Genomic DNA, 24,321 nt, shown 5'->3' with positions numbered 1-24,321 from the left:
AAGGTTCCCGGGCTTAGAGAGACAGAGAGGAATCCTGGGAAGAAGAAAGAGAGACACGAGGAAGAGGAGGAAGGCCGCCATGGGTTAGATGGAGGAGAAGCACGTGGCAGGCATGGATGGAGATTTGGCCCAGATGAAGAACATTAGCAAGTATTTGGGATTATGGATGGGAGGTAGCTTGATAGAAGTTATTAGAAGCAGATGGCATGGGCTTGGGGCCGGTATGTAGTTATGTACCTGCCCCACTATGGAAGGTGGTTTAGAGGATTGATATCTGCCCTGCCCCAGGTTAACTAAGGCTATCCTGAAATATAACAAGTGTCTGTCTCTTGATTGATAGCTAGGAGCTTATGCTGAAGTAATAGTAATAATTCTAGGCCAGATAAATAACAATTATTAGGCCATACAGATAAATTAACAACAACACTCTCCTCTCTGGATTTTTGAGGCAAGGTCTCACTCTATAGCCACCACAGGCTGGAACCGCTTTATACCCCTGACTACGCCTTGAGTTTATGGTGCGTCTCCTGCTCCAGCTCCCTGGGTGCTGGACTGCAGCCAAGTGTAAAGGAGACTCATAAATTCACACTTTCCACCAATCTGGAATGGTTTGGCTGCACTTTTGCAAATATTTCTCTCCCTCCTCCTTCCCCCATATTTTAGAAAGTTCAGGTTCATACATGAAACTTTCCTAAAATGTCTGTGTCTGTACTTGACATCTGGACTCGTGGAACACGATGTAATAACCGACACTCTGCCTGCCAGTTCTAACATCTGGGTCATTTTGAGGTCAGTTTTCATTTAGTTACTTGTCCATTATTATTATTATTATTATTATAAATAGTCCTGGCTTCCTAAATACTCCCGGTGGTCTTTAATGAAATGCCAGGAACGGCAAATATGAATATGCTCATCCATATATTCTTGAGCTATATTCTCTAATGCAGTAAAAATCTATTGAAAAGTTTGATTCTTTTGATCTTGACATGAAGATTTGGTGAGGGAAAGAATGCTTGGTAGGATCGGAGTAGTGACGGAGAGCAGGTTACTCCCCACGCCCATGCAAGCCCTTCATGGTAGTCTACCAACACATCCTAAGGCTGCCTCACTAGTGGAAGCAGGCAGCATCCCAGGCCTGTGAGAATGTTGGCACTACTGCCTCGAACGCGCCCTGGCACATTCACAGCCAAAGCCTCTGCTAACGTACCCCGTGGAGTAAGTTTTTGGAGGTGACCTCCTTTTTTGTTCTCTTGCCCTCACATGTCTCGTTCTGAAGACTGGAGCCCAAGGCAGCCGTCGCGGAGCTCACAGGCCTGTCCCTTGCCCACTGTAAGTCAGGGTTTCTACTGTCTACTGTCTGGGGTTAATAAAGCTGCCACATGCTGTCTTTTGTCCAAGTTGGTAGTTTTAGGCAGGAGACTAAATCTAGCACCTATCATGCCACGGTGCCCAGGAGCAGGGCTGTGTGTCCCCCCCGCTGTGCCCAGGAGCAGGACTGTGTGTCCCACTGTGCCCAGGAGCAGGAGCAAGACTGTGTGTCCCACTGTGCCCAAGAGCAGGACTGTGTGTCCCTCCCACTGTGCCCAGGAGCAGGACTGTGTGTCCCTCCCACTGTGTCCAGGAGCAGGACTGTGTGTCCCACTGTGCCTAACAACAGGACTGTGTGTCCCACTGTGCCCAGGAGCAGGAGCAGGACTGTGTGTCCCTCCCACTGTGTCCAGGAGCAGGACTGTGTGTCCCACTGTGCCCAAGAGCAGGACTGTGTGTCCCACAGTGCCCAGAAGCAGGGCTGTGTGTCCCACTGTGTCCAGGAGCAGGGCTGTGTGTCCCACTGTGCCCAGGAGCAGGACTGTGTGTCCCACTGTGCCCAGGAGCAGGGCTGTGTGTCCCACAGTGCCCAGGAGCAGGACTGTATGTCCCACAGTGCCCAGGAGCAGGACTGTGTGTCCCTCCCACTGTGCCCAGCAGCAGGACTGTGTGTCCCTCCCACAGTGCCCAGGAGCAGGACTGTGTGTCCCTCCCACAGTGCCCAGGAGCAGGACTGTGTGTCCCACTGTGTCTAGGAGCAGGGCTGTGTGTCCCTCCCACTGTGCCCAGGAGCAGGGCTGTGTGTCCCTCCCACTGTGCCCAGGAGCAGGGCTGTGTGTCCCACAGTGCCCAGGAGCAGGACTGTGTGTCCCACTGTGTCCAGGAGCAGGACTGTGTGTCCCACAGTGCCCAGGAGCAGGACTGTGTGTCCCACTGTGACCAGGAGCAGGACTGTGTGTCCCACAGTGCCCAGGAGCAGGACTGTGTGTCCCACTGTGACCAGGAGCAGGACTGCGTGTCCCACAGTGCCCAGGAGCAGGACTGTGTGTCCCTCCCACAGTGCCCAGGAGCAGGACTGTGTGTCCTACTGTGACCAGGAGCAGGACTGTGTGTCCCACTGTGCCCAGGAGCAGGATTGTGTGTCCCTCCCACTGTGCCCAGGAGCAGGACTGTATGTCCCACAGTGCCCAGGAGCAGGACTGTGTGTCCTATGTGCCCAGGAGCAGGGCTGTGTGTCCCACAGTGCCCAGAAGCAGGGCTATGTGTCCCTCCCACTGTGCCCAAGAGCAGGACTGCGTGTCCCACAGTGCCCAGGAGCAGGACTGTGTGTCCCTCCCACAGTGCCCAGGAGCAGGACTGCGTGTCCCACAGTGCCCAGGAGCAGGACTGTGTGTCCCTCCCACAGTGCCCAGGAGCAGGACTGTGTGTCCTACTGTGACCAGGAGCAGAACTGTGTGTCCCACTGTGTCCAGGAGCAGGGCTGTGTGTCCCATGTGCCCAGCAGCAGGGCTGTGTGTCCCTCCCACTGTGCCCAGGAGCAGGACTGTGTGTCCCTCCCACTGTGCCCAGGAGCAGGACTGTGTGTCCTACTGTGACCAGGAGCAGAACTGTGTGTCCCACTGTGTCCAGGAGCAGGGCTGTGTGTCCCATGTGCCCAGGAGCAGGGCTGTGTGTCCCTCCCACTGTGCCCAGGAGCAGGGCTGTGTGTCCTACTGTGGTTTTTGGTGCTTTTCTCTGTGAGGATGAGCTGGGTTGCTTATGTCTGCCAGCCACTAGGACATGTCTATTCAAGAACTGCCTGGGTGAAAGTTCTGCCCATCTCCATACTAGAGTGCCACCCTCGCCTTCACGGTGGCCGCATCAATTGTTTCCACACATATTCTTTACGCATCTTTTGTTTAGCTCACTGCAACGTCACTTGCTGTTTTGGGTTTTACACTGTCAATCCTAGCAGTATTCTTGCTAAGTTCAGGGTTAGCATAGTCAAATCTAAGCACATCCATTAATGTTAGACATCCATTTTAAGATAGTTTTTTTTGCAAATCCAAAGCCAGAAAGGCGTCTTCTCTCACATGCTTAACTCCATTTCCTTGCCTTGCCCTTCCCAGGCAAGCGGTAGCCAAGTAGAACTGGGTTTTAGGCAGGATATGCAAAATGTTGCCCGTTCCCCACCCCCAGCCCTGGACTCCAGCAAACTTATACCCAAGTGACCTTAAAGCCAGTGTCTGCTGTTTGACTCTCTGGACGATGCCCTTCATAGTGGGCCCGCATTCAGCATCTGTGCTGTATTTTTATTTTTCTTTCATGTCCCACGAGACTAAGGAGAATGCTAGCCAGTTTGACACAGCTATGAATCACTTCACATCCCAAGAGAAAGAGCAACGCCCAACGCCAGGCAAAGCCGCCCCCTCCCCTCCCATCACTGTCCTTGAAACACAATTTCCTCCAGTGTCCTTTAGACAATGCTGTCACTGCGTTTAAACAGATCCAGCTCAGTATGTCACCCAGCTTGTCCTCTCCTTGGATGGCAGGTGAGGTTTCGAAAGCCCAATCGACAGAACTTACACTAAAGCTGAGCAACCGCCAATGAATGTAAGACTAGAACTCCTTGCTGGCAAACTCTTGATTTGAAGAGGCACGAGCTTTGCTCTCACATTATAACTCTGGTATTATTGCATAGTATAAAAGTTGGCTATGGAGGGAATTCAGGTGGTGGATTGCCACAGAAGGCAAAGCAGTGGCAACACAGTCAGCAAAAAGGAGCAGATATTAGCCCAACATAGCCCACTCAGCAGGGGATCAGGACAGATGCTGGGCCTCACTGCTGGGCTCCAGGTGAGAGTGGTATGGGAGAATGGGGGGGATGGGAGGACCCAGAGGGTTCAGGAGCCCCACAAGGAGACCATAAAGACTGGTGGATCTGGACTCATGGGGGGGGGCTGGGGGCTGTTCAAACTGATGCACCAGCCAAGGCCAATGCATACAGTGAACCTAGATCCCCCTGTTCAGATCTAGCCAACGGACAGCTCATTCTCCACGGTTGTGGGGAGAGTGGGGACTGCCTCTGACATGAACTCTGGGGCTTTGATCACTTCCCTTTGGTGGAGAGGCCTGGCGGGCACACAGAGGAAGGGGAAGCAGGCTATCCTGATAAGACCTGATAGGCTGTGGTCATATGGTGGGGGAGGAGGTCCCCGCTGTCACAGGTCTAGGGGAGGGGAATAGGGAGGAGGAGGGAGGGAGGGGGAAACAGGAAGATACAAGCCAGGGGATAACAGTGGGGATGTACTCTGAATAAATTATAATAAAAATTTAAAAAACAGGAAAAAGGCACACTGTTATATAATCTTTGTTTAAATATGCTTTAACTACTTTAGGAGGGTAATAAAATATCATTTCCACTGGGTATGGAAATATTTCTTTCAAAACTAAGTAATCTCCCTTCAAACATATACCTGAAAGTTTAATCCTCTGTCAGGCTGTCTTGAGATAAAGGCACCCGTTTACAATAGGATCCAGCCTCAAGGCGTCCCAGTAGGTGGTGTCTGTGACAACTTACACTCCTCTGAGAAGCTTCTTCCTGCTCAGCAGCAAGGCTGGTAACGAGCCTCACCTGTCTTCCACGTGTCTGCACCTGAAGCCCGCTCCTTCCTTCCTCCTCAGCTCCGCCCAATCCACACAAGAGCCTCCACGTATGCGGCTTTGGGAACTTGGATGGAGTGTTTTATGTGTGCTGCATGCATGTATGTATATCCAAACATGTGTGTATACATTCGAGTGTGCAGCTGAGTGTGTGTGAGTGTGCATGGGTATGTGGAGGCCTGAGGTTATGTCAAGTGTCTCTCAGTCACTCGCTACCTTGTTCACTGGTCTCTCCTAACTACAGCTGGTCTAGCTAGTCACCTGCTCTGGAGACCCCTGTGCTGGAATTACAGGCAGGTGGCCACGCTCACCCAGTCACATGGGATCTCGGGATTAGGACTCTGGTCTATACAGGACAAGTGCTTTATCTTCTGAGCCACTTCCCAGGTCCTCCGTCCTGAGTTCCACTACCTCTGAAGAAGTCAGGAGTTGTGGTTTGTATCATTTCAACTAAAGCCATTTGTTTCTGTAATCCCTCACCTGAAGCTGCACCTGCATCTGCACCTCCACCTGCATCTGCACCTCTACCTGCACCTGCACCTGGGGCCTCTTTCCTCTTAGCTCTCTCCAGAAGAATATCATCTTGTGGTCAAGGTATGGCACTCTGAGTGGTTACTGATTCCCAGCACCCTAGCACCTACTCTATCATGATCATAGCCAGGAAAGAAGCTGCCTGTACAAACACACCGCACACAGATGTGGGTCTGAGTCTGTGCCCCTCTAAGATCTGCGTGTGCTAATATCCATCGCATTTCTCACCATCACCTTCCTGGGTGCCCGTACTGACAGTGTATAAGAGCCATGTGCTGTGTGCTGCCTGTATCCTTGCTTCAAGGTGGAAGGTTTCTTCAACAGTAAGTGGCCCGTTTCCTCTCATGCAGCATGGTGTTCCTGGCCTTAAACGGCATCCCCGAGCATACATACTGTTTATCTTGTCACTTCAGAGAACGCCTTGTGTTCCCACCACTGTAACTTTTTTTTTGGCACCCATGTTGAAATAGCACTCTTACACGTGAAATTTGATTTAACATATTTAAGCTGGTTTAACTCAACACATCACCTTAATGTGTGAGGAGAATAAAATGTATTGAAATGGTCTTGATTCTTTTACTAATAAGTCTTGGAAACAAGGTATGTGCGTCATACTTATAGAATGTTTTGTTCAGAAATTTTCATCAAAAATACCTCGCCTGTACTTAGAGTTCCTAAAATATACAAAGTCAAAGGCAGACACAGTGAAGGTATTGCAAGCCCAATAAGGTTTTCCAATAGCGGAACCAGTTAAATAATTAAATTAAATAATGAAATTGGTTACAAAAAAAAAGGTAAGTATTTGGTAGCTACATCTCAGATGTTCAATACCCTCATGTGGCTCCTGGCTTCCCCCTTGAGACAGCACAAACACAGCCAGTCACATGACAGCACTAGAAGTTTCTCCTTCACTCTGGCTCCAAGACTGGAGAACTCTCCCGTGAGCTAGTCATCACATGCCAGCTAAGCACCCATACTGAATACAGGGAAAGAAACCCTCTTAAAACAGTTACCTGCTACTTCATCATAGCCCACTGGCTAAAAATGTCTTGACTAACCAGAGTTATCAGTTACACTTTAAAAGGGCATGCAAGGATATCTTGGCACTGTTTTAACTCAACTACACCAGTTTAGTTAAAACACACACGCACGCGCACACACTCACATGCACTCACACGCACATACAAGCGGATATTTATAAAGAGGATTTTTTTTGAAAATCAAAGACAGTGGCCAGAGAGCTACGTAAGACTCCCATACCCTTCACACATCATGGCTGCCTGGGGCCCATGGATGCTACAAGAGTGTGAATTATGTAAAAAGTTTTAAATCCACAGCAGCAAACCGAGAAGTTCAGGCCACTGTCCTGCAGATAACCCATGCACTGTGAACACTGGGCTGAATTCCAGAGGGAGAGAATTCTTCAAATCCTGAACCAAACCTGGTTCAGTGACTGCCAACACCGGCTGCAGGCACCTGAGACACAGCAAACTGAACATCCATCCAGTGGCATCCCAACCCCCTCAGCTCACAGGACGGAAGCGGCTCCCGAATCAGACCTCCCCTGACTTCAAAAGTTCAGGCTGAATGAATCCCACAATCAACTTCACTCCCCGAACCAACACTCTTAAATCACGTGTGCGTGGTGGGGGGGGGGGGGAGGGGCGGGTGAGGAATCCGAGCCATTCACAAGATGTCAAGATGAGTTATCTGCCCACAAGGGTGCCTTTTTATGGGCCGGTTGCACTGTTGCCTCACAAGCTGCCGTCTCGTGTTATCTTGGTCACACTACCAGGAGCACATTTAAGGGTGTCAGCACAAAGGGCAGAGATGGACACGCGCTGTCCGGCGGTCAGAAACTGACTCTGGTGCTGCAGATGGGGTAAGAGAGCACAGCTGGGCGACCCTGTCCAGACGCACAGGTTATAAACAGTTTTACAGCCAGTGACCAAGAGTTCAGAATACATGATGACCCTGCAGAGATGCAGTGCCCAGAAAATGACACGAGCTAGGTGTGACTCCAGAGGACACAAACCAGTCTAAGGACCTTACTGACCCCCATGAAACAAGTTGTTCTAGAGTTACAACTGTGCCACCAGGGCTGGTGACAGAGTCTGATAACACAAGCCTGTTACGTGAACAGGAATTATTCAAAGTTGAAGTAACACAACAGAAAGGTCTCCACCTGCCCTGTACCCAAGGCTAGTGACAGCTGTGGAGGAAGAGGAGGGGAGGGGATCATAAGAGAAAGAAGTAGTGGACAGCCTCAGTGAGTCACTATTGCCTGGACGCGACGGGGCCGCTGCACAGGTGAACTCACAACAACTGTGTCCGCACAAGATGAAGCCAGGCAGAATCCCAGCGCGGACACGGAAGGGGCTCGTGACTCTCTCCCCTCACTGATGGCTGATGGGAAAGGAAAGCTCGCTTCTTTCAAGGATGCAGGCCTGAGAGACTAGCCCTGCGGATAGTAGGTGGTTCGTTCTCCGTCCATGCACGTACAGGCGGCACTAAGCAGACTGAGAGGTCAGAGAGAGCGAGAGAGAGAGAGAGAGAGAGAGAGAGAGAGAGAGAGAGAGAGAAGAGGGAGAAGTGAGCAGTAGGGGAGGAGTTGGAGGGGAGAAATTGAGAAAATATTTGATCAAAAAGCTACATTATATATGTGCTAAAAAATGTATTATGTCATATATATGTATAATTCTCAGTAAAATGCATTGTATAAAGTTTTCAAAGAGTAAACAAATTTTCAATGATTTCTGTGAAATTACATTTTGTGTGATTCATAATATCGTGACTTCTCCAGGAAGTTGCAAACTCAACCAGAAGTTGAACCACTTCAAGGCTGATAGGCTAAAACAACTGTAAACCATGTCACCCCCACAGCCATGTGGCCTGACCTCCCATCAGCATGGAATGATGACCTTGTCACTGCCTTTTGTCAAAAGGGCTGTGAGACATCACTCTGCTGGGCTCTGACTGCTGGGCCCTCCCACCCCTTCATGGTAAGTTAACATCTTTAGCGTCTTGTAATGCCCAGCTGTTCGTTAAGGACAATACCAGCTCTGGAAGTGTGTTTAGAGTTGCTTTTTATGGAATTCATAATTCTGTGAATAAAAACGAGAGTGGGGCTACAGCAGTGAGGCCGACTGATGATAGCTTGAAAAGATGCTTCACCAACATGGGAAGTCGGGAGTCCTGTAGGCACGAAGGAGGGATGTAAAGAGGCATGCACCACTGCCGCGCGGAAAGCGTCGGCAGCGAGAATGTGCACACTGGTCTCTGTGCGGTTTGGCCAAGCCTTTACGCTTTTCTTTTCTCTTATGATTAGAAAGCAAGACAATGAGAGTGTTGGGCTGAGGAGGCACCTCAGTCAGCACAGTGCTCGCCTGGCACGAGAGAGGAAAGATCAAGAAGCTGGGTGCGGTGGCGCATGTTCTTGGTCCCAGCAGTTTGGGGTTAGCTGGACAGCCAGCCTGTCCTAACCAGTGAGTTCCAGGCCAGTGACCTGCTGCTTCAAAAAACAGAGTGAATGGCCCCCGAAGAGAGACACCCAAGGTTGACACTGGCACACATGCGCATGACACAAACACACACACACACACACACACACACACACACGCATACATACATGCACACACACACAAATGCATACACACATGTGTATGCACAGACACATGTCTACACTCACACACATGTGCACACACATGTGCATGCACACATACACCACACGTGCACACGCACACATGCATGTTAGTTAACTAAGAAAAAAAATAATATCTTGAGTGACCTTCCCCTCGTGTACGGTCTGGGGCTTCAGCTGAGGACAGAGAGGCATGGGGTGTGTGTACAGTGAGGGGAGTAGACATGAGTTGGGGGATGTAAGTCCCTTCAGTGTTCAGTCGCACACATCTTAGCAACGTCCCCTCACCCAGCATCACGGGCTGCTCCCCCATGAGAGTCTCCGAGGATGTCGGAGAAGGGGCTCCCGCTCAGGTGTGAGAACACAGCCTGGAACAGGAGGCCAACGCGTCCCTTCAGTGCTTGTGGAGAAAACGGAACAGTGGCTTCCCAGTTTCCACTCTGAGGATAAGCAAAGGGGAGCTGGGACCCAATGGGAGCCAGCAGGAGTGAGCACCCAGCACATCCCTTCCTTGGACGCCCAAGGAAGCAGCAGCCAGGCGGCTGGTTACACTGGCAAAGGCAGGAACCGTGGGAGCAGAGCTGGAAAGATGGCTCGGCAGTTACGAACATCTGCTGCTTCTGAAAAGGACCCAAGTTCAGTTCCCAGCACCTATGTTAGATGGCTCACAACTACCTGCCGTCCAGCTCTAGGGGACCTACTGCCCTTTGACCCCTATGGGTACCTGCACACATGTGGTGCACATAAATTCACACAGATGCACATACATACGCATAAGCTTTTCAAAAGTCTTTTTTTTTTTAAGGGGGGCTATGAGAGTTGGTATCCACCTTGGGGAGGTCACCTCGGTTAGTTCCCCATGAGGACTGGCATGCATGTTCCATAACACTCAGCATGCGGCTCCTCGTTACTAAGTGAAAACCAACAGTTGCTACAGCCCGACAACCAGGGATAGTTAAACAGCAGCAAAGCGCTGGAACACAGCGTGTGCCTAGTGTGTGTGAGGCCCTGGGTTCAGTCCTCCGCCCCATAGATCATTGCCTCAAACTCTTCCACATCGTAAGCAGCCAGAGAACATAAAGGACCACGCTGCTTCACCCAGGTTCTGTGTGAAAGCCTGGCCTTCGCAGGGAGGCGAGGCAGGGCTGCCAGCTTGGTCCTGGCCGACTGTTTTGGGTTTACTCATCAATTTTTAGCGGGGGGTGGGGGGGGACGACAGATCAGGAAATTACAATACTTTCCCAAAGTGTTACGAAAGGTCTGCTACCAGTATAAAGATGTTCAACAAGGCATATTTGATGTTAAAATTATAGGAAATGTTAATATCTTATGTTTATTCTTCCACATAATTAGATGCCCAGGCAAGCGCAAGGACATAAACGGTGCCTGAGTGGAGCCCCACGAAGTGTTGCCCATGCTGACCAGCAACCCTACTATGTGTAGAAAGATCTCATTTGTATCAAGTAACAAGAGCAGTTATTCATTTCAATCCTCAGAGCTAAAGTAATGACCAAGTTAAAAATAACCACTACAAATGCTGTGTCTGGCTCCCAGCAAAATGTACAAAACTGCACTGCAGAGAGATAAGGGTTTGGAGGAGAACGCGTGAAAATATCTAGAGAGAGGTTTTGTTTTCTGGGGTTATATAAAACTTCACCGCAATAAAGCAAAAAACTGTCTAGCGACTAACACCGTGTCCCAGGAGTAACCGCCGGCACTTTCACAGTTGTAAGAAATCAGTGGGGACAGTGAGTCTGAGGGACAGCAACACCCTTTAAACGTGTACAGGGTGGCGTGTTTCTGAAGGGGTACAGTTTGTCTCTGCTCTGGGCTCTCAGACTACAAAAGCTAATATGCACATCCCTTTGCTGTCACTGTTGGTGTGAGGGTTGGGGCACGGATGGCACATCGCTACTGCACAGACACGGGGATCCACAGGGCTGAGACCACATAACCCCACTAGAGAAGTCCAACACAACGGTGATGACAGTTTCTCTAGAACCAGAGCGGTAAAGGAGTTCCCCATGATCTCATCCCCAGTGACCCACTTTCCCCAGGAACACTGCCAATCAGGGGCATGGGGGCCTCCATCCCTGGTCAGTCCTGGGGTGTCATGGGCCCACTCTTCCGTTCCCCTGTTCTAGGATGCTAATCATGTATGCTCCACGCGCTACCCTTTGCTTAGCACCAGGGCAGTTGCTCTTACTACGTCCCCCCTAGCTCAGCCTCTCATTATGAAGAATTTAAATGCAGATTTTCCTAGTTCCTGGCACATGCGATGTGACAGATGGCATCTGATAATGATGGAGAAACTGGGACACTTAGCTGAGCAGCAGAGCAAAGGACTTCCAAAACCATTACCTGCTTCGGCTGAGCTCCCTTGGAGAGAACGTCCAGCAAGTCAGCCGAGGAGATGAAGTAGAAGCGAGGGAAAGTGACGCGCTTCGTTTCCAGGTACTCTGCCAGGGCTTTTTCACAAAGAGAGAGCCTGCATGAACGAAAGCCATTCTTAAGCATGTGTGGCACTTCTTCTACCCTTGACACTTCAACAGAACAAACCCTGCACCGGCCTCGACGTCACTCAGCCAAGAAGCTCACCGTGTCTCCACTTTGACGTCCTGCTTACAAACAGAACACGACCAGGCTCAGGTGGGGTGGGGTGGGGTGAGGGGAACAGGACTCGCATACACACTCACACACCATCACATCCCAGACTCGGGGGCTTGCGTTGCTCATCGCTTCTCCGGACGAAGACTGAAGTTGGCATTGCTCAACTGAAGCGCAAATCTCAGGAGTAAGCTATGGCTCCCAATAAACATCTGCAAACCACAAGTGACTTCTACTGTCTCTCTGACTTCTACTGTCTCTCTGACATTCGGGGGGGGGGGGGGGGGACGGACGGGTGTTGTGAGTTCCAGAGTTGCTCCCCCTTTATTATCTGAAGTCCTAGCTATTGGCTAAAAACTACCTCCCATCGGTAAGCGCCTTGTCTGAATGGTTGGTTTGCCCGGGTGTTCTTGTGGATTATATATGGATGTGGCTTTACAGACGGCCCCTAGGAAAAAGGATTTTGAAAGCTGAGATATTTTTGAGATGTTCCCTAAAAGGGTAATATATAGTAGAGAGAAAGTATAAAGGGGGCAGGTGGCTCACATCTGTAATACAGCACTTAGAAAGCTGAGGCAGGAGGATCCCCATGAGTTCAGGGATATTCTGGAACCAAAATGACAAAACAATAACAAATGGGAAGAATCAATGAGAGAGGAGTGGAGAATGGGTAAGAATGTGTGTGTGTGTGTGTGTGTGTGTGTGTGTCACACACACACACACAGACTAAAGGAAGGTGAATGAGTGAGCGCTGTCCTGGGTTTTGGCACACAGTCTGTGTTCAACCAGCATATGCAAAACAGTATGGTGAAAGAAAGAATTGGTCAGTCATCAGAAATCTTACCTAACACACAGAAGGAAGCCAGCGAGCAGAGAGTGACTTCAATCACACGAGGTTAAACATCCTCAGAATACGAAAGAAGCAAGTGATGCCCTTTGCTCTGCTCTTACCTCTGCTGGAAATCCTTAAGCTCCTCATAGAGGCGGGGTCTGCACGTTGCTTCTAAGATGGTTTTTATCTCGGCTGTCTTGAACATTAACTCCTGCAGAGAAGCATTACACAGACGTTAGGAACACATCCACTTTCCTTCCACAGATTAAAGTTTGAGAGCACAGCCCCAGGCGAAGGAATGGTGTTCAGGACACTCTAGGACCGCTAGGTTCCATGTTTGTTTCTGTGTACAGATCAGTGTTTGTTGATATGATTCCACTGACCAGTCGTACCTGTTTGTTTTCATAGCATCTGTCATGCCACAATGACAGCATTTAATAGTTGGTATGTAGACGACAAGACACGTAAAAACCCACGATTTCAGTTTTCTGATTCCTTCCTATGTACTGAAATGCGCAAGCTACATTTTACATTTTTTAACACAGTATGGATTTTTTTACTGTTGTGTTTTACATTGATTTGAATGCTGCGAGAACTTCCACTAGAACAGGACAGGCCTGACCCTGACCAACCTTAAATTCGGCATCTACCCCATCGAATCTTCTGGCATCCTCCACGAGCTGCATTCGAATATCTTCTGAAGAAAGGAAGATGCTCTCAAGGTGAGCCCAGGTCCGCTGGACGTCCATCCAAGTGAAGATGACCACGTCGGCTGTGTTTAGCTTGTTTTGCCAGCTCAGGACTTGGTCCATGAAGTACTCCACATGCTTACTTTGAAGAAGAGTCTGCAACTGAACCTAAAAGGCAGCCAGGCACTTGTCAGTGGATGCCTGGTGGGCTCTGAGTGCGGCGAGGAGGGTCACTCTGCTTGTTGCTTTGTTCCTGTACCTTGCATGGAGCCCAGACAGGCGTACATCAAGCTTTCGCAAAATGAGCCAAAGAATTCATAGCACATGGATGTATCCAACCAAAGAAAGGAGATGTACCTAACACATCCTCTACAGGAAAGCCGTGCACGTGTGTGCGGGTAGAAACCGACACTGGGGGCTGGGGAGATTGCTCAGTCTGTAAAGTGCTCGTTTTTAAAGCATGAGGAACTTCACAATCCAAGCCTGTGTCTCCAGGCTCACTTTCCATAACTTCCATGAGAAAAGAAAAGTATATTCCAAAGAACCCAAAGCAATCAGCCCCTGAGAGCTGGTTGCTTTCTGGTGTCCAAGCACCACTAACACTGTCCCCATTGCATAGCTATCCTCTTCTGGTGGTATTTTGTTGTTGTTGTTGTTGTTGTTGTTGTTGTTGTTGTTAAGTGCCAGTCTATCCTTTAAGGATTACTCTAAGTATCATCACCTACCAAGGAGCTCCCTGACACTCTCACACTCCCAATTTGAAAGGTTCTTTTTCTCTCATTAGCCTTCTAGGAGTCAGTCTGTCTCTTCTTAGTGTCCTGGGAGTCTGTCTGTCTCTTCTTAGTCTCCTAGGAGTCTGTCTGTCTCTTCTTAGTGTCCTGGGAGTCTGTCTGTCTCTCCTTCATCTCCTAGGAGTCTGTCTGTCTCCTTTGTGCCAACTCCTTTCTGAACTACAAGTCCCCCAAGAGCAGGTATCTACACCTCTGCGTGTCAAATGGCCCTGCACCTGGAGCCTACCCTGAGTAGGTGCTCAGTAAACAAATGAATTGGACTTTGTGTGTGAATTTTGGGAAAAAAAAAAGTCTAAGACTGCTAATTAAATTACAATCTATAATAAACATCCATTTTACCTGGCTGTGCTCTAGAGTCTCAAAAAGCTGTTCATCAGACTTCAGCAGTGGGGTGCCTGTTCGATAGTGAGCCTCATAAGAAAACTGCAGGGTCTCCCAGGTGTGCCTGACTTCAGCAATAACCTAGTAATTAAAACACATTAACATCAAACCTAGGGCCAATATCTTAGCCATAGCCTAGAATCCAAAAAAAGTTTAATATTAATGTTAATATTTATAAATAAATTATAAGTTAAAATTGATGTTCAATAATTTAAGAAACAAATGATATTAAATGTGACTGGCCTCTCTCTCTCTCTAGATGATTCATGGAGACAAGGCTGGAGGAGCAAATGCCATCACTGCAGAGGACCAGGCCTCAGACCAGTGCCGCACAATCTGAGTACACCCCTCCCTGAAGAGGCAGAGGCGTGACAAGGGCCTTCCGAGGCTGCACCGAGGGCAGATAGTGTTCATACATCGGCCAGCAGGAGCTAGGTGCCTGGTGGAGCCTAAAGATGAACCTCAGCCTCCTAAGCAAACCTGGGCAAGCTAATTATCTTTCTACACCTCAGTTTCCCACCCTGTACACCAGAAATAATAGCAATATTATAAAAGGCCAATTGAGTTAATATAAGCCTGGCAACTTAGAGCAGTGCTTGCTGCAAAGGAAGAGACATGGAGTGAGCCCTGCTCCCTCCAACAGGGCCAGACCCCCTGCGGTCGCATGCCCTGTGCCTTTGAGTGACTCTGTGTCCTGCCTGCCTAAGCAGCAGCAGAGAGGAAACTTGAAGGGAAGCCTCCACACTCCCAGGCCAGCAGACTCTTCCTCCAAAACGGCTTCTATTCAAGCACAAGCCCAGCGCCCTAGACGAGGCCACTGCTGGTGGTGGTACCTTCTCTGTGCCCATCTCCTTTACGGCCTTGTCCACAATGTCTCTCACGTCATCCTCTACTCGGTGCAGCTGCAATGCCAGCAAATCTGCCAGGGTGGTGCTGTCGCTTATTGAAAATCTGACCTGATGAGGAAGAAGAGGGTCCTGAGGGGTGTGGTAAGAGACCCAATCCCTTTTAGCTCATGGTCCAAGCTCAGTGCTTTCTTCTGTTTCACATCCCTTCCATCGTCAACCTGTTTCATAGCGCCTTCGCCCGCAAACCTATTTTTCTGTTAAAAGACTCCCACTATTCATTTATTATAATTTGGTTGAAACCCCAGGAACCAGGCAGCAGCCCATTTGTCTTTTCTTCCCAAAATACCCTGCTCACAGAACATAATTTCCAGTCACTCGTGATATGACCTACTTTCACCACTAATTTAATCTTAGTGGCTTGGCAAAAAAAAAAAAAATTATCCCTCCTCATGCCCATTATTCGGGTTTATCATGTGAAAAGAGTTTACACTCATCTCTGTACTATCCCTTGCTTCCTGCATCTCTGCACTGAGGATTTGGCTAATAAGCACTTGTTTCTTCCTACATCCCAAAGTCAACTCACATCCTTTACAGATGATAAGGGGTCTGGCTAGATGGCTACGGAAAAGCCACCGCACTTTGCAGTCCTGTGAGGACACCATCTGCTCTCAGGAGGTTGTCACCTTCTCCAGCGTTCGCCACCCTGAAAACAGCCCTCAGGACCACTCACCACCCACACAGAGTGTGACAAAGGCCACTGCCTAGGTCTAAACCTTCTGGCCCTTTCCATCGCACATAAATCATTAGCCACTGTTGGCTTTCTGTAAAATGTTGTCATATTTCTTGCCGCTCACCCCTTATAAGGCATTTAAAAAAAAAAAAAACAGACAGAATCCTTCTCATGATAAAAGTAAAATTAAACCCAAACTAGAGAAGTGAAGTGACTCTCTTGAGGTCACACAGCCAGTAGGATATAAAAGGCGTGAGCAGTGGGCTCAGTGCGCGCTTAGCCACTAGTCTTCAAGGAGCCTGTCTGTCTTGTGTGTGATGAGAGGCTTTCCCACATATTCCACTGGATGTCAGATGAGGCAAGCTTGGAGTGACACTTTGAGGTAGGTACCACGCAGTAAGGTGACCCCAATACGCACCCCAGTGGCCTTCGTCAGCTGCTGCCAATGCCTGTCCCTGAGAGCAGGGCTCTGCAACTCTGCGATGGCTCTCAGCGAGGTTGTCATGTCCTTCACAGTGCCCTCCAGGCCTGAATAAGCATCCCAGGCACGAACAGCCTTGTCCAGTGACCAGATCTCCTAGAGACATGTAAGGAAAAGGGCCAGATCCCTATAGATAACAATGTATCACACGTGTGACTTCTTTCCTTTGGGAGAATACAGAGACCTTGCTCCACCCATGGATTAAGAAAGTCAGTGAGGCTACATAAGAAGCCTGGGCTACACAGAGTTCCTGTTTTAGAAAAAATAAACACAAGAAAGAGAAAGTACTGGATCCTCTAGACAAGTGCTTCTCAGCCTGAGGGTGGCAACACCTTTGTTGCTGAATGACCCTTTCATAGATATTTACATTATGGCTCATAATACTAGCAAAATTACAGTTATGAAGTGGCAGTGAAAGGATATTATGGTTGGGGGCCACCACAACATGAGGAACTGTATTAAAGGGCCACGGCGTCAGGAAGGTTGGAAACTGCTATTCTAGACTACAGGCTGACCTAGAGAAGGGCAAAGGCACCCACTCTCTCCAAATCAGGAATCCACTACCAGCAAGCCACCCAGGTACTGGAGTTTCTTAAACCCAGGAGCTAACTGGATAGTCCATAGAAGACTGAGTTAAGAAAGGCGCATGCACGCATGGACCTTCATTCTTCCAGAAACACAAGTGAAATCAGATTAGTGACACTGCCCCGAAATATCTAGTTCATCTGGATGGGTCCTGGAAATGCTGCCTGTTTGTGACTTTTTCATGGACGCTAACTAACGCATGTTCTGAGGACGGTTTAAACAAAGCCTCCACTCAACTTTCATCCTTGCCCAAGGAGCAAGGATAAAGCCCCACAACAAAACCGGGTAAAACACAGTGCCGACTGCATTAAGTATAAAGGCCTGCGGTTGAGGTAGGGTCATCACTGCCATGTGCAATCAGCAATGGCAGAGGGGAAAAAGTGGGGGAGGGATGAACACAGAATTAGCTACAGCATAGTAGACCCATTAGCATTAGGGGGTCTGAGACTGGGACACATGGGCAGAGGTACAAGCTGAGCACAGAACTCAACCAGGGACGAGGATATTGTGAAGTAGGAAGAAAGCAAAGAGCCTACCTCTCCCTCCCTCCCTCCCTCCCTCCCTCCCTCCCTCTTTCCCTCCCTCCCTCCCTCCCTCCCTCCCTCCATCCTTCTCTCCTTCACCTCCTCCCACTCTCTTTCTTCCTTCATTTTGCCCAGGCTTCCCTTAGGAGCCTCTGAAGTAGGCGAGTCTACCTTCCCACACCTGCCTGTCAGGCCTGACATTTTTAACTGCCTTTCCCTGTTGTAGCCTTTGATCTTCTCCAAAGACTTTCTGCTTCTCTTCATGCCACGTGCAGCTGTGAGGACTTGGCAGGGCATTAAGTTCAAGTAAGCAAAGTGCTACGAGCACTGCACCCTCTGGCTGGGATAGCCACCAGTGACAAACCAATAACAATAACAAAAATAATAATCCATGTAAATCCAGATCTGCGACCCAAAGAGCCGAACCCACAAGTGCCTTGACAGATACAAAATACCCAACGGTTGCTAAGGAAAGAAACCAGAGGCTCAATTCTTAAACCACAGCTCTCGGACCTGATGGCCACAGCCTCCCTCTCAACTCCAGATGGTGAAAACAAACAAGCCGGTGGTCGGGCCTGTCCCTCATATACCCATCAGCCCTTAGCAGCATACACAAATGTGCTTTATCAATTCATTCACAGAAGGGTGCACTTGATGAGAGGTACAAGTGGCTGAGAGTGGGGGAAATGCTATCCTGCCTCATCCCGTTTGGAGCAAGTAAGGAAACACAGCCCAATACACCAGATACTAGGCAGGAGAAGAGGGAGGAGGTGGTGCCGAGAAAGACAAATGGCTCTGCCCGGCAGTTCTGAGACTCGCCTTGGCAAACCTTCTGAGCTCTGCACCCATCTGTTCCACGTTAATCTGTCTCCACTGGGTTTTAGTCCAATTATCAATGCTTCTCTGAAAACACACAAGGAGATAAAAGTGTCAACATTTGGCGAAAGCGAGTCTCCACAGCAAAATACACAAACTGGTGAGATGCAAGGACTCTCTCTACCAATGTTTTTTAAACATTAACTGCACTTGTCAAAACTCCTTCATCACTAAAACAAAAGAACTGTCGAAACATGTCAAGCTTAAGGCTAAAATGCCATGATATATTAATTTCTAGTGGCAATAATAAATTCCACATAGTCACCACCATTTCATCTTGCATAGTTTGAATAAACGGATAAGCATATTATTAAGTAATAGGCTTCTAAATTCTACATGCAATATAAAATAGGCTGTCACCAAAAGTCTTCATTATAACAAAAATCTCATTAACCAGTTTTGATCATATTTTATGCTTTTATATTTTGCATTTTGCTAATGTACTTCTACATGGCTTTCAACTGACTTAAGGAATTTATGCAAGATGTATATTTTCCTAGAGCTTTTTAATATATGTAACCTTTTAGTAATAGTAAGTGTCATTTTATATATGCATATAGAAAATACAAACAGGGTGTCAATGTGAGTTTGTATGCACAGCAATTGTATATTTAACAGATATTTACATATTAATTTTTATTCATATTCTATGTAATACCCCCAAAGGATCCGAGGCAGTCAGCTCATTACACAAGGTTTTGCCCTAAAGCAACGGATAGTGAAGCACTCTGCTTCGTTAACAGAGAGCGATGGGCCTGGGCACAGGAACTGGGAGTGAAATCTAATGTGTGCATCCGTTAAGCCATTATGAAACCCAGACAGGCTGATAGACATTGAAGTTGCATGTTTACTCATCTTACTGAAGTTGCATGTTTACTCATCTTACTGAAGTTGCATGTTTACTCATCTTACTCTAACATAAACGATGACATCCCAGAGTCCCTTGAGCAGTTGGATTTCTCTGCGGCACTGCTTCATCTCTTTGTAGTCTGGAAGAGCCACCTCAAAGAGCCGTGCACAGTCTTGCATCTGCCTCATCTCTTCCTCCAGAGCCTGGAGCTCCTGATTCGCCTGAGGAAAAAACACACCTGCACACTGAAGCCACACCATCCCTGGTTCTGCTACTGCAGCAGTCAAACTGTGATTCCCAAAGGAAACTTTAAGTAAAAACTCTGCAGTGTAACTACTGGTAAACTGTAGAGTGCTTCTGACTTCTTGGTTTCACTGTGTAGTTGGAACTTTGCTTAAGGACAAGAGAAGTTCCATGTCAGAAATTAGCTTTTTAACGATTACTTAGTTTAAGAAAACAGTAACAAAGAAGAAGGAGGAGGAAGAAGAGGAGGAGGAGGAGGAGGAGGAGAAAAGGAAAAGAAAAACAAAAACCAAAGCCACATTAGCTTTAAGTTGTGTCTCACATATATGATCCCAGCATGTAGGATCACTGAGAGTTCAAGGCCAGCTCAGATGCCAGAGTAAGACACTGTGAAGATAGGAAGATAGGAAGGAAGGACAGAAGGAAACAAACTCCTCCAACTTCAAAATGATCCTGCAGATGATCAATAGAAGACACACTCAAGATGTCACATGCCCAAGAACATCCAGAGTACACGCACACAAACACATACACACACACAGATACACCAGACACACAAAGACACACACCACACACACACAAACACATACACACACATATACACACAGACACACACACACACACACACACACACACACACACACACACACACACACACACACACACACCTATGTTTGAATTTCACCCCATGGTCGCCTTTGCCAAGGTTCACCTACTATCCTGACACGTAGAAAGCTAGTGTTTTACACCCAGTGCAAACTGGTTTGTTTTCCATGTTTTTGAAGAGCAACTCTTGATTTTCCTCTCTATTAACAGGGCAATGTGCTCACACAGTGAAGACTGGGGTGCACAGAGGGCTGAAACGAAGTGCAGCCACCCACAGTCAGTCACTTTGTGTACCCTGCTGCTGTTTCTGCAGTGCTCACTCCTATAAGCAGCTTTCCTGGGTTCAGGTCGCAACGTGACAGGAAGTGACTAAGCTTTGCAAAGCGAAGCCAAACTTGTTTCCTGTTCCACATTTCCTTCCACCCTCTTCCCAAGGTCCAAAAACAGAATTTCTTTAGTTTTCTTCCTTTTGCTTTTTAACATTAAAAATCAACTTTTGATCCTGTCATGTTCCATCGATTGTAACCTTTTGACAAGCAAATACTTATGTTTATCATGGACATGTTTTAAAACAAGCATCTCCCCAGCCTATGTTTTCACTCTGTGTTTGGCGTAGTGAGAACACTTTAGTGTACTCTTTAGCCAGTTGTACAATACTGTAGTGCCTCCATGTCTTCAGGAGGTTGGTTCTCAGACACTGCCCTAGGTACCCAAATCACACAAATACACTTAGTCCCCTAATAAAAAAGCATGGTGCTTGCACATGACATACGCATCCTCCCATGTGCTGTAAATGTCTCTAGGTTATCTTTAAGACCTACCTAATGCCACGAAAAGGAATTACACACAGCTGTCACGCTAGGTCCTAATCCCTACTTGTTTTTTTTTTTTTTTAATTTCTGTTCCTACTGATTAATTATAATACTTATGTTACTGAAGGGTTGGTTACCATTGGCAACTGGATAAGCTCTATAATCACCTCGAAGACAGACCTTGAGATGCTAGATTGGGCTGAGGTGAAAAGACCTACCCTGACCATGGGTGGCGCCCTTGCATGAGCTGGAAAAACAGAGTTGAGCTGGGTCAGCAGCAAGGGCACTTCTGTGTTTGCTGACAGCAGATGCCATGTGACCAGCTGCCCCATACTCCTGTCACTGTGACTTCCCACCCCCTTACCCCCAACTCCCCCTTACCCCACTTCCCCTCCCCCCTCCCCTCCCTCCCCTCCCCCTTCTCCCCCAACCCCTGTCCCAATGAACCCTCAGGCTGTGAGTCAAAAGGAAGCCTTCCTTAAGGTAGTTTTGTCAGGTGTTTTGTCACAGAGATGAGGGGAAAACCTGCTATACAGAATTTATATTTCTAGGAGCGGGAAATCTTGATAAATCCTGTTTTTACGGAAAAGCACGTGTTCTGTGCTGAGGCTTTCAAATTCTGTGTCCATTTGGTCTATGCCCACAAGTTCTCGTTTTGTTTGTTTTGTTTTGTTTTCTGTACTACCCTTCCCAGATCGCTGGTGTTCCAGTGGTCCAAGGTCTGTCGTGGGAATGACACCTGACTTTGCTGTCCCCTTTCCTGCAGGCAAAGGCAGGAGGAGCTACTTTGTCGTCTGTGGGCAGTGAGTTCATTCCACTGTTGTAAAATCTAGTGTGCCTGGATTTCACTCCTACTGGAACAGCACAGTCTTACTCGGGATCTAGGAGATGTTTGCCTTGTTGCTTAGGGACCAGTCTCGCCTGCCTGTCACTTCTAGCACCTGTAGTCCTGTCTGGTTTTATCTGGTCGCCTTTGGTATGCTGCGGCTCTCTGTGATGAATCGAGACAGACTTTCCCAAACCCGAATGAAGTGGACTCAGCTTCTCAAGGCTCCAGAGTCACGTCCAGCCAGCTCTAGAGATGCCTCTGCCCATCTGTCCTTCTGTTTAGTCCGTTCCCTACGGCGCGGGAGTTAGGCATGTTAGGATTTCTTCCCCTGTGTCTTTCCCTTTATTCCTCAGTTTCTTACATTTATGTGTTGCATTCTGGGTCATTTCTTCCAATGTATTGTGCACTTTATGCCTTTTTCCCAGGTGTAACTAGTTCCTGGTCCTAGCTGCTAAGTTGTCTTAGGCAACTGTAACCTCTGTTTCCTTGTGTCTCAGGCAACTGTAACCTCTGTTTCCTTAAGTTAACTAGTACTTGTCCAAATTCAACAGATCATTTTTGACAGACTCAAAGCTGAGCGCTGCTCACTTTTTCCCCAGTATGCTCATCTTTTTCTCTCGTATCTGCAGATCTTCACATGGCTCTGCATCTGGGGCTTATGGCGACTGCCGGGTACAACAGTTATGTACTGTTTAACAGCTAACTGGTAATTCACTTGCTTAGTCTGTTGCTTCCATGAAGAAACTAGATCAAGACTGGGATCCTGTTTTCCAGAGATCTGAGGTTGCGTTTACTGGGTTCTAAAAGGAGCTATGTATGGCCACTTCTGTTTCCTGGCCTTGGAAGTTCCTTAATCCCTGAAGGAACCACAGGTGCTTATGACAGCAGGTTCATATTTATAGATTCCCAGAGGACCCCTTTCCTCTTCCTTAACCTTATTCTAAGGCTTAGCAAGGACCAACAGGAACTTCAGAGGCTCCCCGGGCAGGTTGTAGACTTTGGATACACTTTTCTAGACCTTCCTCAGTGAGCCTGTGATCTGTTCTGATACAAGCGTCTTCTTGTGGCAAACATGTCATCTCAAAGCTGCAGGCTCCCGGTATGTTCGTGAGTCCCTAGAGACTCAGCATCTGCCTCTACTTTCAACCTCCTCTCAGATGCTCTATCCTGCTGGTAAGAGACAGCACCAAATTCACAATTGTACATCTGTGATGCATCCTGCATCTTTTACACAGGGGGACTCTTCACAACCTGCCACGATCCTCAAAGCCAACAGCCTTTTGTCTTGAGTATTCCCCTATGTTAGGCACCACATCTTTAGCTCTGAACAAAACCCAGGACTTTACCATGGAATCTTACTGCAGAAAGAGAGAAATGAAGGAAGGAACAAGTGAACAAATGGAAGAACCCATCACAGCCCATCACCCCCTCGTCCCTAGAAGGCCAGTGGCTTCCGTTTGTGGGGTAAGATGCCTGGAGTTGAATACCCCAACGTCAGAACAAGATTCTCACAGTATTAGATTTACAGGCTGAACGAACACATGCAGAGAATGGCAGCAAAAGGCAACCGAGCTCCATCCTATTTGAAGTATCTGCACATATCCTGGAAGGCACAGGATGAGCGCCTCTCGCTTTTAAATACGCAACTATAAGCTGCTACAGTATGTGAGGAAGTAGCGAGATTCAATCCCTATCTGTCATAAGTGTTTGCAGACAACAAACATTTTCCCATCCGCAATCTGTTCAGACCACCTGGAGTTTAGATATAGTCTCTTACAATGCTTTATTAACATATGCTAACTTACTCCTTTTCGGTGAATACAAACTCACTTTCTTCAGCCAAATGGGAGGGAAGACTACAGAGCGGTGTTTAGGAACAGAGCTAAAAGCAAACAAGTTTCCATGAAAAACCAGATTTGGAAAACGGGGTAAGAGCTGTGTCGATCTGGACACCACTCTAAGGGGAAATACTATGCCAAACTTGAAGATACAGGACAAGGAAGAGCCCAAAAGGACACCAGCACCGGATGGTGACATTGTCACCCCCTCTCAGCAGCTTTGGCACCATTTCAGCTGCTGGGTTAAGACCCTGAAGGGTTTTTCTAACACAAAGATGTTAAGACATCCCTTCAAGTCTCGATGGATCACACGTGGATTTGTGTTGATTCTTATAAAGCAGCTCATGAGAAACAAACATCGGATGACTCCGCAATATTTATACCAGGCCTATGAGCTACAGTGGCAATTAAGATTAATGTTTTTTAAAATTCTTATCTCTCTCATACCATATGTGTGCGCGAGTGCGTATGCGTGTCCCCCCACATGCACGCTCATATGTTTATAGGGAATTGAACTCGACACCTCCACCAGAAACTAGGTCTCTACAGTGTTGTATATCTCGGTCCTCACTTAGGAGACAGACCACCACTAACTTACCGAGAGCAGCCTGAAGCTCAGTCCGCAGCCTAGGCAAGCTTCGATTGTGCAGTCCTGCCTCAGTCTCAAAAGCAGCCAGG

At 48.0% G+C, this 24,321-nt stretch overlaps 1 protein-coding gene across 4 annotated transcripts in view; it reads right to left on the bottom strand.

Annotated features, from left to right (window-relative positions):
• DNAH11 (dynein axonemal heavy chain 11) overlaps nucleotides 1-24,321 on the bottom strand; it is a 296,286-nt gene that overhangs the window by 213,876 nt on the left and 58,089 nt on the right. For 3 of the 4 annotated variants that reach the window (XM_084791554.1, XM_084791557.1, XM_084791556.1), the window contains 8 exons: nucleotides 19,378-19,536; nucleotides 18,409-18,492; nucleotides 16,418-16,576; nucleotides 15,255-15,377; nucleotides 14,380-14,502; nucleotides 13,193-13,417; nucleotides 12,680-12,771; nucleotides 11,483-11,609 (listed from right to left, as the gene is read on the bottom strand). In XM_084791554.1, coding sequence (XP_084647680.1) covers nucleotides 11,483-11,609; nucleotides 12,680-12,771; nucleotides 13,193-13,417; nucleotides 14,380-14,502; nucleotides 15,255-15,377; nucleotides 16,418-16,576; nucleotides 18,409-18,492; nucleotides 19,378-19,536 — 1,092 coding nt within the window. The remainder of the gene's footprint in view (nucleotides 1-11,482; nucleotides 11,610-12,679; nucleotides 12,772-13,192; nucleotides 13,418-14,379; nucleotides 14,503-15,254; nucleotides 15,378-16,417; nucleotides 16,577-18,408; nucleotides 18,493-19,377; nucleotides 19,537-24,321) is intronic. The other variant, XM_084791555.1, reaches the window with a different exon arrangement.

This window comes from Acomys minous, assembly GCF_964271855.1.
Source record: "Acomys minous genome assembly, chromosome: 8".
Classification (NCBI taxonomy): Eukaryota; Metazoa; Chordata; class Mammalia; order Rodentia; family Muridae; genus Acomys; species Acomys minous.
This window is presented reverse-complemented; position numbering and strand designations above follow the sequence as displayed.